This window comes from Diorhabda carinulata, chromosome 6, assembly GCF_026250575.1.
Source record: "Diorhabda carinulata isolate Delta chromosome 6, icDioCari1.1, whole genome shotgun sequence".
Classification (NCBI taxonomy): Eukaryota; Metazoa; Arthropoda; class Insecta; order Coleoptera; family Chrysomelidae; genus Diorhabda; species Diorhabda carinulata.
In genome coordinates this window covers 26,434,092-26,448,161 of record NC_079465.1, presented here as the reverse complement: position 1 = coordinate 26,448,161, position 14,070 = coordinate 26,434,092, and the positions used below count along the sequence as shown (strand labels likewise).

At 33.5% G+C, this 14,070-nt stretch overlaps 1 protein-coding gene across 1 annotated transcript; it reads left to right on the top strand.

Annotated features, from left to right (window-relative positions):
• Positions 1-42: 42 nt before the first annotated feature.
• On the top strand, positions 43-13,421 carry LOC130895275 (ecto-NOX disulfide-thiol exchanger 2). Its single transcript, XM_057802497.1, has 7 exons — positions 43-417; positions 468-937; positions 996-1,187; positions 1,616-1,799; positions 5,276-5,382; positions 11,506-11,685; positions 12,840-13,421. The coding sequence occupies exons 1-7, from the start codon at positions 171-173 to the stop codon at positions 13,368-13,370; spliced, it is 1,911 nt and encodes a 636-aa protein (XP_057658480.1). The 5' UTR covers positions 43-170; the 3' UTR covers positions 13,371-13,421.
• The last annotated feature ends 649 nt before the right edge of the window (positions 13,422-14,070 follow it).

Sequence of the window (14,070 nt, the reverse complement as noted above, 5' to 3'; positions counted from 1 at the left end):
AGCGATTTTGGTTTATTCGCCAAAATATCATTTACTTCTGTCATCTTTCATTTGTCAGTGTTTGACCTATCCGCAATCAATGTTTTAATATAAATATATTTAATTAATGCCGTATTATAGTAGAAATGAATTAATGTTCCTTATTATCTATTAGTTAAAAATTTTATAAAATGTTTAATACAGTTATCAATGACGTTGCATTAGAGTTTCCAAAAAATAAATCAAGACCAATGGAAGATCACGATGAATCCAGCCAAAGCCCTTCAGATAAAAGATCCCGAACTAGTAGTCGTAATGCAAGAGATAGAAGAGATACAGACAAATCATTAGATTCAGATTCTAATGTTTCTCAAGATGTAGTACCTATTTCTAATGGCCCGGGTGTTGGGGCACCTAATATGTGGGGAGGAGTTATGGGTAAGTATTATTATTTTATTCTCTCCCGATGTTTATTATGAAATCGTTAGGTATGGGGTTTCCCATGGTAGGGATGAACATGTTGGTTGACCCTAATATGATGCAAATGAATAATTACGGTATGATACCTCCAATGCTGGCCACCGATCACAATATAATTCCCCCCGATACTGCTATGATGATTAACCCAGCAAAAGAAATAATTCATTGTAAATCGTGTACTCTGTTTCCTCCTAATCCAAATGCTCCATTACCTTCTATCAGGGATAGGCCTCCTGGATGCCGCACTGTATTTGTAGGAGGCCTACCTGAAAATATGACTGAAGAAATTATAATGGAAATATTTGAAAGATGTGGGGAAATTACAACATTGCGTTTAAGCAAGAAGAATTTTTGTCATTTGAGATTTGTCTATGAAGCATCAGTTGATGCTGCTATTTTTCTATCGGGGTATAGAGTTAGAATAGGCTCTAATACTGATGCATGTAATACAGGTAGACTTCATGTCGATTATGCACAGGTAAGTTTGTTTTAATGATTTTATATTTGTACTTATACATTTTTTATTGCGGTCAAAGGCAAGAGATGATCAATATGAATGGGAATGTAGGCAGAGACAATTGCAGAGAGAGCAGCGACATAGAGAAAGGATGGAAGAAGAAAGATTAAGACCTCCTTCTCCTCCCCCTGTTGTTCATTATACTGATCGTGAAGCTGCAGCTATTGCTGAAAAAATCAAACAAGATGAGACATTTACCAAAGCTGTACAGGTGAATTTACTTACTTTGAAGCTAAATTGGGTTATTCATTTAATATTTTCATTTGAAATATGCACATCAAATTTAACTAAATATCAAAGTTTTTCTTGATTATTTATTTTGATTTTAGGTCTATTTTGACAGAAAATCAGTTCAAAATAACAGGAAAAAACATTTTGACCTCTCTATGTCTTTATCAAAATATAACATATATTTTGATAAGGGCTGAAACAAGTTGAATCATCAAATTTTTTTCTTTTACTTTGAATTGATTTTCTATCAAAAGAGACCTAAAATCAAATCACGAAAATATATAAAAAGGTCTAAAAAGTGAAAAGTTGAAGAACATATCAAAGTAGTGACTTCTTTTTACCTAATATAACATTTTAGTGGTAGTTTAGTTGTAGTTTAATGTAAGGTGAACTATTTTTATTTTTTAGACTGTAATAACCTGGCTGGAAAGGGGGGATTGTAATAAGAGGAACTCTAATAATTTTTATTCCATGATTCAGTCTACAAATTCCCATGTGAGAAGATTACTTAATGAAAAAAGTCAATATGAAGAGGAATTGAGGAAAGCCAAAGAAATATTGAAGGGGAGAATGCAGGGTATACTGTTGCAATGTAAGTATTTAATTTAACGTATTATTTTCAGTTTGATTATTCTGGAGGTGTTCAGATTTCTCCAACATTGTCTATAACATTTTCAATTTAGAAGAGACAATTTTGTATTTCTTCTCTGTTTTATGTTATTGTTAATAAATATTGATTGTGTTCTCTCCTATACAACTTTTAATAGTTATTTTGTGCAGATCTCTCATTGTTACATCAACGAAATCTAGGATCTATCCACATGCAGGCCTTTTGTTTATATCAAATAGATAACACATGTTTGGAAGTGATTGTTAGTGAAAGACTCTTAAATATCTGTGTCTTTTGTACTCGAAAGCCCCCTCTTAGGTGAAAATTTATTTCATATCGTCAACCATTATCATAAAACAGGTTTCTAGAATCCCAAAGTTTGTGTTTTTACAAACTTATACTTTTCTTTGATGACATTTCAATCATATGAAGTAGAGGGGTACATAAAATTGATTTATGTTTCTCATAGTGCATCTGGCAATTAGTCAGGTTTAAATTGGAATACTCCTTAGCTTTGCAATAAAAATTAGTAAAAACATCTTTGTGTTCAGAAAAGAAAAACTTACAGACAACGTTGGAGAAATTCCGAAAAAAAAACATTAGGGTTCGTCTGTTTCTGTTGTGTAAGTATGTTTCTTTCTCAAAAACTGGTTTTAAATAAGTATACCTATAATTATTTAAAGTGTGTTGCAGAATTATATGAAATGATGCTTAAGAAAAAAAAATTGGCAAGTTTTGTATAACTCTCCAATATACTTTATGGTAAACGTTTTTGGTATCTATGATAGATTAATTTGTATATGATCCACGAATTTGTTTTTTGTTTATATCTGCAGCATTTTCAAAAATTAAATAACACTTTTGATAACTAATATGCAAGTGTAAGAAACGATACCTGATTTTATTTTAGTATCATCATTCATAACTCCACTGTCCTTTGCGTCCACTTTGTGACACAACATATTCTTTATTGTACTTATAGTTGACATGAAATGTTAACCACTGATTGAATCAAAAATTACGTACCCAAGGTCGAGACATCTGTTATTTAAAAAAAAAACTTTAATTTCAAGCTACAGTTGAATGTTTTTTGAATTACATTTGAGTTTTAAACCTCTATATTCAAATGTAATTACCTTAGCAAAATCTTATTAGAATTCACAGAAATATCCCGATATACCTGGCATCAACACAAATGGCGAAAAGTCGATTGTTTAATGGGATAAATATATGTAGGGGATCTAATTTTTAATTTATCTATCAACAATAATTTTCCTAATTTCAACGATCAAACCAAAAAGTGTTGGCTAAAGGTGCACTGTCTGCATCTGGTGCTTTTTTCTTATCTAATTTCTTTTCCAATTGGTAGTTTCAAAGTATCCACTTATTTCTGTAGTGTACAGCTGGTTATGAATTGATATTTTGTTCTTTCAATCTTTATATGGTACCTCGAGTTATTAATACTACTTTCAACACGTTGACTGCCAAGGCAATTTTAAAAATTTGATTTAATCGCATTAAAACACTTACAATACAAAGTTATTACCGAGTAAAAATTATTAAGTTTTACGAATTGTTTCGGACAAAAATGTGTTGGGGGAAGAAATTATAAGGTTATTTCATAGTTGGCAGTTAATGTGTTAAGGAAATCCTTTTCCTTTATAAAAAAACTATAAAGTTCTAATATATCTACGTGTTTCCGATTCTGGATGGCGATAAACAAAAAATGTTGTTAGAAGGTGAGTAAAGAGCATTTAATTTTTGGGTTAATACATTTAGGTTTGTAGGTATACTTATTTAAGTAACCAAGCGAATTTCGGTTGTGAAAACTGCTTTATTATTTGCCGCCCCCGACACTTTTAAATAATTTCTTTTTGAGGATTCTAATGATTTTGAATTTCCCGTTCTCAAACTGTTATTTGGTCAATTTATACAAAATGTACTTTTTTCTAAGTTTCACATTGTGGTAGTTAAAAATGTCTAAAAGAGACTAGATAGGTTATTTGAGTGGATATTATTCTTCTTTTCGTAACTTGACCTTTGCCTATATGATTACTCAGTTAAACAAAAAATCTTTTCCTAAAATTTATTAACTTCAATTGAAGGTTCTTAAGCATTTAGGGTCCAGAAAACTGTGTAGTAGTATAGATGAAGACCGGGTTATAAGAAAAAGAAGAATAACGTATCTAGTTTCCTTGCAATATTTATTACTTTTGCAATTACTGTCTAAAGAAATGATTTGAAAGTTATGTTAAAGGCAAATTTCCTTAAAAAAATTATGAGGAAACGGTGCAAGGTTAACTTTTTGGAAATTTAGGAATGTAGTTCATATTAATATCAAGTGTTACACTATATAAAATAAATATTTTTGTTCTATATTCAAAATTACTAGAAATGTTAAAATGTAAAGTCAATTTCAGCACCATAATATTTTCTGTTAGAAAGTAAGTAGTACATTAAATAAAACAATATATAGGGTGCAACAAAAAATCGTATATTAAACTAAGTAGAATCAATTTAAATTAATGTAAAAAAGGATAATAGTCAATAATCTGCCTATCTGTTTAATACAAATTTCTTTGATTTCTTAATGTTACTAAAGCGTCTTGATTTTACGCCTCTTCTAATTTAAATTAGTTTTTTCTTTTATTTTTGAAAGACAGATAAAAAACTAATTTTAATTAGAAAAAATCTAAAATCAAGACGATTTAGAAACTAATACAAATTAGAGTGATTTTACTTAATTGGACGTCCCAAGTTTGGTCATTATTACGAGACGGTTTTTTCTTTGGTGATTCTGTCTCTGAACATTCTGAGTGATATTTTCTCTGCCTCATCTTCCTCAATTCCTCCCTGCTAAGCTTCTATGTTATTCTTCAAATTGTTTTTCAATTTTGATATTTTGACAATTGTATTCCGATGAAATTGATATATATTCTATCTTCTATAGGTACATTCATAAAGTTTGGCATAACTGTGATCTTCATAAATGAAGGCAGATGAAAGATAGGAATAGATGGGATAGCTTCATACTTCAAATGTTTTCTATTGAAATTTGTAAAATCACTTTCCAGAAAATAATTTTCACACAAGCGATAATATAATGTTGAGCATTGAATTTTACATAATTCTTCCTATCAGGAAAGAGTTTCGGAAATTGAAATATTAAAAACTCGAATTACTTGAAAGTATAACCAAAATTTACCTTAAAAAGGTGGGATGTTACCAGGGTATTACAAAAGTTTTAGCCATAACTTTATAAAAATTTCGTATTTGAATTAACATTTGCTCATACAAGAATGTTTAGAATTGACTTCACATTTCAAAAATTTCTAGTCTAGGTTAGGTGATTGGAATATTTAGTGATAGGGGCGTTGCACAATATAGTGAAACAGTTGGTATTATCAATGATGGTATTTATTGAAGGTGTTAATAAAAATCTTTGCGTGTGCTATTAGTCGGTCAAATTGAGAGATTGTTCTCAGCGGCGTGTCACAAGAAAGTATGGGACCATTTCACCAAGGCTCAGAGAAAGAACATAGAGACTTGGAAAAAGCAGTCATTGGTAGGTACCACCTTGGACGGTCAATGTCAGTTTTCTTTTTCTTTTAATTTTTTTTTTGTGTCCTAATAATTTCACTAACACTAATCATTCAGGTCTGTTAAGATAAACGTCGCCAATTTTAAGTAGGAGTTTGATTAATGAAAATATCTGTTTCTTAGTTGTATTGAAGTTTTATTTCGGCATCTTATTTTTCCACTTTTCCTACCAGCTTCTTAATTTAATGAAGGATTCAATGGAACTTTTCATTTAAATACAAACACCAGTGTGAATATAAATAAAATGATTATAACCAAATAATAGGATATCGAAGTGAGGTTAGAACAACTTTAGGTACTTTTATAAACGTTTACAATAAGTCTCCCTTCACTTTTTTGTAATAAAATCTGCAACTGGCAACAATGAATTTTTGTGTAAGGGGAAAATTGAGAGTTTAATCGACATATTTTCGTGAATTTCGATAGTGACATCAGCAGAAATGTCGAAAACTACGACATTTTTAAATTTAGTTAAATTTTAACTAAAAACCCATAACTATCTCGTATTTATTTTATTATTATTATTACTGTCAGTTTTCTTTTCCATGTTATTGTCAAAATCTTAGCCTTTATTACAATTTTTAACGGTACCTCACAATAAAACACGTTAATTTAGCGTTTTCGAAGTCGTAAAATCCATTTATCGAGGTTCTTGAGTATTTTCAGTTTCTGGTTTTAAGTAAGGTTTTATTTTGGGGGGGGGGGGGGGGGCTTGACTGAATAAGGAAAAAACGTACAGCTCCTACAGCACACAGCTAACATGTGAAAACATGACGATCTGTTGCGACCGTTTATCGGTCTTTTGTGAAACGGGCCTTAACTTTGTAATACCGCCGATTTAATTCAAATGTAGAATTAAAAAATAACGTGACAATCGATGGTTGTCTTATCGATGTACTTATTAAAATTGGCACTAGGTTTTTCATGGCTTCCTTATTAAGAGACCTGTTATTTTTGATGAAAATTGCAAAGGAAATGTAAAATTTTCGTTTTCCTAAAAGTTTTTTGGATTTGTTAGTATTGCAATTTCGATTGAAATAGAAAAAAAGTTTTGTAATAACTACAAACATTTGTTATTTCATTAAAAATTAGTATTAGATACGTTTTTTATGGGCAAATAAGAATATAGTTAAAAAATTCATGTTTATACAACAACTGGAAACTTTTAGCAATTTTGTTTGTATTCTATGGCCCATAAAATTACCGTTGCTACTTAAGTTTCGAGATATGGCAACACCGATGTGAACATATGAAATTTGACATTGACATTATAAAGTTTGACATTAGGTAGTCCAAAATCGGCGGTTGTGCCAGAAAATGTCGATGCTGACTGACATACCGTGAGATTGAGGCACATTTGGACATTAATTTTACTCGCGTACATTCAAAATTGCATCAAAAGACCTAAGGTCATCACAGTCGGCGAAACAATCTGCTGCATGGGTCTTTCAAGACGAACCGAATCCACCGAAACACTTCGAAACAAATGGTCAGAATAACTGGACATGTCGCTACCTTTCCATAAAAGCAACGTAGAATGATCAATTCCAAATGGTACGCCAGCATTTGTTTGCAAGAAGTGTTTGAAACCTAACCACGACAATGCGAGCTCTCACACATCAGTTCAAACAAAAACGTTTATGGACAGTGAAAACGTCGAATTTAAGGGTCATCTGCCGTACAGTTCTTGTTTGACACGCAATGGTTTCTTTTTATTCCCGCGGAATACCTGAAGAAGCGGTTGATGAGCTCTAATCACATTTAGTTTTGGATGTACCTTGATCTTAATGGAAAATACTTTGAAAAACAAAAAGCCATTTCTAATTATAAATATTCAATTTTATTTGTTTATCTCAAAACTTGAGGTAGTAACCCAATCAATATTTATTCTTCTTGTGGTGCCTATCCGTGACGAATATTGATAATCATCATTCCAATCTTTATATTTGTCGGCAGCAATGCGAAAGAAGTTTGGGGGTGGTTTTTATTGAACCAGGTTCTAAGACAGGACGTTCGTTATCATCCCGGTCCTCTTTCTTCAAATATTTTGCCTTGCTGGATGGTTTGGAGCAGCGCTTGAGTAGACACTGCGCGCTAATCATCAACATTGCACCATCAACACTATAATGGCGGTCATTTCCCATTGCGTGGAAAATTCTCGGTTTTAAACGTATTCAAGGAATAAGACAAGTGAAAAATTTTTATAGCACCCGTAGAAAAACTTGTTTCGCAGTCTTTTAGTTTCTCGAAAACTTGTGACGTGCACATCGTGACGGTTTTTCTTAATTTAACGCGATTCCCTTAGACCATTCAATTTCTTGGAGTAAAACTTTGGCTGAGAAAGTGACAAAACATCTAAAAGGATTAACGTCAAAACGACATTGCGCAACTATGCAACCATTCTGCATTCCATTGGCCGAGAAAGAGGCAAAACATCTAAAAGGATTAACGTCAAAACGACATTGCGCAATTTTGCAACCATTCTGCATTCCATTGGGCGAGAAAGAGGCAAAACATCTAAAAGGATTAACGTCAAAACGACATTACGCAACTATGCAACCATTCTGCATTCCATTGGCCGAGAAAGAGGTGAAACAACTAAAAGGACTAACGTCAAAACGATCTAAATGGCTAAAAGAACATAAATTGATGTATAATTGCGCAAAATCGTCTCTTCCTTTTAGATATTTTGCCTCCTTCTCGGCTAAAGGAATGTAGAATGGTGCATAATTGCGCAAGGTCCTTTTGACGTTAGTCCTTTTAGATGTTTTGCCTCTTTCTCGGCCAAAGGAATATAGAATGGTGCATAATTGCCCGAGATCGTCTTGACCTTTTAGATACAGGGTGCGGCAGCATAACTTCCTTTTTTAAAAAGTTCGCCATTTAGTCGGTAGATGTCGTAACGGAGTGCTAGTGGTCTCGTTCGAGAGGGGGGACTATAAAGTTTTGTCCCGGCACAGTTCAGTCGCCATCATGCGTTGGAACAGTGAGGAGCGTGCGTTTGCCGTTGAGGTTTACTTTTCGATCGGATGTTCTGTGATCGCAACCCAGCGCGCCTTTCGGAATCGCTTTAATTTAGCCCCCTTGGCCCCTGTCCCGGACCGGAAATCAATTGTTATGTGGGTCACTACGTTCAGACAAACTGCAAGTGTGACAAGACGAAGAACTGGAGTCCCTCGGCCCATTAGATCACCGGAGAACATTGAGTTAGTTAGAACTTCAGTGTTGCGATCACCACGGCGTTCTGCGCGCAAACATGCGTCTGCCCTTGGACTTTCCGATCGTTCTGTGAGGAGAATACTTCATGATGATCTTCATTTTCATCCATACAAGATGGCAATTGTGCAGGAACTTTCTGAACGTGACTTCAATTCTCGGAGGAACGCGTGTGAGGTTTTTCTGGAAGTCGTTCCTGAGGACGCTATTGTTTTTTTTAGTGATGAAGCCCATTTTCATTTGTGTGGATCCGTAAACAAACAAAACATGCGCTACTGGGCTGATACCAATCCTCGACAATTGCATCAACGGCCTTTGCATTCACCTAAAGTCACAGTGTGGTGTGCAATTTACTCACGTGGAATTATTGGTCCCTGGTTCTTTGAGGAAAATGAAGTCACAGTGACAGTGAATTCGCACCGGTATGTAAACATGTTACAGGAATTTTTTTTCCCACGGCTAGATGAGTTGGACTTAGGGGACACTTGGTTCCAACAAGACGGAGCAACGGCACACACTTCAAGAACATCGATGGCTGTTTTGAGGGAACACTTCCCAGAGCGCCTTATCTCAATTAGGGGCGATTTGGAGTGGCCAGCCCGCTCTCCCGATTTGACCCCTTGTGATTATTTCCTATGGGGTTTTTTGAAATCCCGTGTGTATGTGAACCGTCCAAGGACCCTACAAGATTTGAAGACGAACATCCAGGAAGAAATTGCCAACATAACGCCTGCTATGCTGGCAAGAGTCATGACAAACGCCAGAAATCGGTTTACTCAGTGTATGGAGAATGGGGGACGTCACCTAACTGATTTGATCTTCAAAACTCAGTAAAACAAAACTTTATGTATGTGCCTGTATTATAAAAAACGAATAAAAATTTTCTGATTCATACAATAAGTTTTATTAACTTTTGAAAAAAGGAAGTTATGCTGCCGCACCCTGTATTTTGCCATTTTTTTCCTTTAAAGATATGTAGAATGGTACATAAATGCTCAATTTCGTTTTGACGTTAGTCCTTTTAGATGTTTTCCTACTTTTTTGATCAAAGTATTAACAGTACATGTAACTGTTAGATCTTAAATCGCTACACAAAATGTCGACTGTTTTTTATTCTTATTTGCCCGTATAAAATCACTTTTATTTATTTTCCAAACATAACCTACAATTATTTTATGAAAACTATTTCAAATGAAATTTCGTTTTTAGGAAAAGGAAAACGACATTTTTTTGTTATGAACCGTTTGTTTACATTTGATAGTCCAAGGTTTTTTTGCATGACTTAGATTTAGTTTTTTTTAGTCTAATTCTCGATTAACAACATTTTCACTATTTACTATAAAATTAGTTCACTATACTAAGCGTTTAAAGATATAAAAATATTAAATATAAAAAGGTAAGGAAAGGTAAGTCGACATAAACAGTCAGTCAGCCTAAAGATGACGCCAACGATCTGCATAATATTTAGAAAAAAAAAAAACAGGATTCATATCCTTTATGTATTCAACTATATATTCAATTTTTTCTCAACAGGTGATTATAGGATTTTTAATAAAAGTTAATATATATTTCATGGGGTTATTAAAACTGTAAAAGTTCTATATCATTTATAAGGAAATGAGTCTTCTTCATTTCGCAGGATCTTATCTCGAACACCCCCGAAAGGATCTCCTCCCTAAATCGGATGAAACTGTCCCCAGTACCTCCCCGGCTTACAGTCACTTGTTCGAAAATTTGTTCGCAGTTTTTTGGTTAATTAGACTTTTGATTAAATCATGAGGTTGCTTCGAGAACAACACATTCATTCCAACTTCTCGATGCCGCGCTTGTGGAAGGATTTGTTTTTTGCCTCAAAATAGGCTTCAGTTTCAGCAATTGCTTCTTCTTTTTAGCTGAATTTCCTACTGGCGAGTATTTTTTTGAGATCAGAGGATAGCCAGTAGTCACTGGGGGGTCAGATCTGGACTATACGGTGGATGAGGAAGCGATTCGAAGTGTAATTCGTTCAATTTAACCATCGTTGTCATCGATTTGTGAATCGGTGCGTTGTTTTGGTAAAACTTCGATATATGAAGACGTTTTTTCTTTGATTTTTGCATTCAAACGATTCAACAACTCTATGTAGTATTCGCTATTGATTGTCTTTCTCTTTTGGAAATAGTCGATGAACAATATTCCATGCGCATCTCAAAATACTGAAGCCATAACCTTCCCAGCTGACTGTTGTGTCTTTGGACGTGTCGGACGTGGTTCGCCGACTGCAGTCCATTCGGATGATGATCGTTTTTATTCCGAAGTGGAGTGATGGATCCATGTTTCATCCATTGTCATATATCGACGCAAAAAATCTTGATTTATTACGTACAAACATTACCAAACACTGCTTTGTTCGTTTTTAACCCATTATTTTGAAAATAACGTATATAGCTGTCACTTTTTTCTGACTAATCGAAATGTCATGAAATTTCGCGCATAGTCTTTTGAAACGTCATATGGATTTGACTCTAGCACCGCCATCTGTGTGTCAGTCAGTGATATTACATTCCCGAGACCACTTTCCGCTAAATTTTGATATATAGAGATTGCACATGTAAATTCCGTAAAATATTAAGAAAAAAATTTGAATATTAGGTAAGGAATGTATTTATCCGCTTACAGGGTGTTTCTTAAATGATTTATATCGCTAGATACTTACGAGGATCTCGAGAATTTTGGTAGATTCGAAAACGAATCAACTTCAACAGTTTTAAGGAAACCCGACGATAATAAATTTAAACACCTTTGTAATCACTGTGTTTAAAAAAAAATAAGATTAGTTGTTACAAAACGTCTCCGTCAATACACCACAGTAATTCGATCCAAATATTTGCAGGAAATAAAAAATATTCAATTAGAAGAAATTCCCAAAGAAAAAGACGACGACGAAATGGACGTGTCCGATGACGAAGAACCGTCGAAAAAGAAACAAAAGACTGATTTAACCATTGAAGAAAGATCGTACAAAGACGAAAACGACAGTTTGAAATGTCAAATCGAAGCGTATAAAAATGAGGTAAATGTAAAGATAAAATATCGAAATTGAATTTTATACTATTTCCAAGCGCGCAACTTTTCAGCTTCTTTATTGATTTTGTGACATCTGACGTTACGTTTACGAATTAAACCTTATTAAAGTTCAATGCGGTTCAGGTCCGGAGACTAGGCAGGCCTGTCGAGAGTTTCGTTTTCTCAAAATCGTGTTTTAATGCGTGCAGATTTGTATCATAGTGAAATAAAAGCTCATAATTAGAGCGGTAACTTTGTAGAGTAGATCCGGTGATGTACAAAGGTTCTATCAAAAATTGAAAGATTTCGAGGCTTTTTGTTGCCCTAAGATGTTATTATTATTGACTAATTTGGCTCAAATTTCTATTCATTCGACTATAAAACATTCGATTAATCTTCTGCGGTAAAACTTCGGAGTTTTAAGGCCATTTTATTTCAAAATTTCATGTTCCCCATGTAAAGCTTCGTAACAGATTCTTGTACATAAAAATTGTAACCCAAAAATCTCTGATTCAGCAGTTTCGTCGGCTTATAGGTCTTCCGGTAACTCCAAAAGACCTTTTTCACCAAGATGTCTTGTAGTCGCTAAAGAACCTTTGTAGTATTTAGAACCAGCATCTTGTTGTGATCAGGAGGCTCAGAATGTAAACAGAAACAAATTATCCTTAGCTTTGGTACCACATCTCGTTTTGAAGCTTAAACTTTAACGTTTGAAACTAGCTGCTTTGAATATTTCTACGTCATGTAGGAACTAATTGAGAAAAAACGTCAATTTTGCATTATATTGACGATAACTTGTTAAATATTAATTTTTTGCATAAAAACTGTACGGACTTTTTTGTACTACACTTAACTAATTTATATAAATCACTTATCCCTTTAACTCAACTAATTCATTTAAACTATTCAATTAGTTTGCTAATCCGTTCTGTTCACTATGACTATTTATTATAAACTGAAGTAAACTGCGCTACACAAACTCTTGTTCTTGTTTTTCTGTTTTTTCTACTTTTTTCTATATTATGGTAGTAATTTTATCACACACCAATTAATTTTGTTTTCTCCACTGATATTTTAAACCGCCTCGTTTAATAATCAGTTTTAGCTGCATGGTCCAGTTTGTAATGTTCAATTATTTACTAAAAGGTGTATTCGTTTCAGGTAGAGGTACTAAAAACTGATTATAAAAAAGATATGGAAGAAAAAGAAAAACAATTTAAAATGCTTCAACAAACTTTACACGGTATGCAACAACAACTGATAGATACGAAGAAGAGACAAAACGAAGAAGAAGCAAAAGTAAAAGATCTCCAGTTGAAACTTCGGATCGAAAGAGGAAAACAACTCACCGATAAAGAAATAGTTATAATCGATGGTAGTGATAACGAACAATGTGATTCAATTAGTGTAGGTGAAAGCCCCAGTGAAAGTGTACAAAATTTAACGGAAAGCGATGCTAAATTAATTGGAATAATCTCAACTTTTTTGAACGTACATCCCTTCGGAGCCGGTTTGGATTACATTTGGTCGTACGTTAGTAAAATCGAATCTAATCTCCGACCAGCTGAAATTGAATCTCTATTGAGTAGGTTTCCTACGGTGTTTAAACAAGAATTGTTCGGTATAGGCGCTAATATAGAAAGAAGATGGTTGTTTATAGCTTTTAATGCAGATTTCGGTGATAAAAATTGATTTATCGCAATGTATTAGTTGATATATTAACAATAAATTTGTTTCCATGTTTTTAATTCGTTTGGACAATTACCAATGTGCCCAAACCAATCGGGACAGAAAACTCCAGATGATAGATACCATTCAAGTGGTTGATTGACAGTGTAAAACAGGTGTGTATGACCAATATCACCTATTTAATACCTTCTCAAAGTTTTTTGTTGCTTCCAATTAATTTTTTTGTTTATACCTCACTCTATATTCAAAATTCACTTTTGCCAAAACCATCATTGATCCGACCAATCTAACTCTAATTCCACCCATGCAGAGGAAATTTTTTCCTGTATCAGGGCCATTTCTAAACGAAAAACAAATTTTGACGTAAAAATGACTTTTTTCTTCACAATAAAATAACCACTACAAGCAAGCTTAATCGTTTAAAAACTATCGAAATGTTGTATTTTCACTTTGGCTTATAATTATTGCCTATTGTTTCTTATAAAGACCATGATTATCTTTTTTGAAGCCTCCTTTCTCTTTAATTTGTATAGATTGGTCAAAAATAGGTCTAATATGGAAAATTTCACTTTTAATTATCTGAAAAATGTCCCTTAAAAAGTTTCATTTCCACTTTGACTTATAGTTATCTCGAAAACCATGAAGTTCTGATTGAAAATTTAACTCTTAATTATCTAAAAATTGTCCCTAAAAAGCTATATTT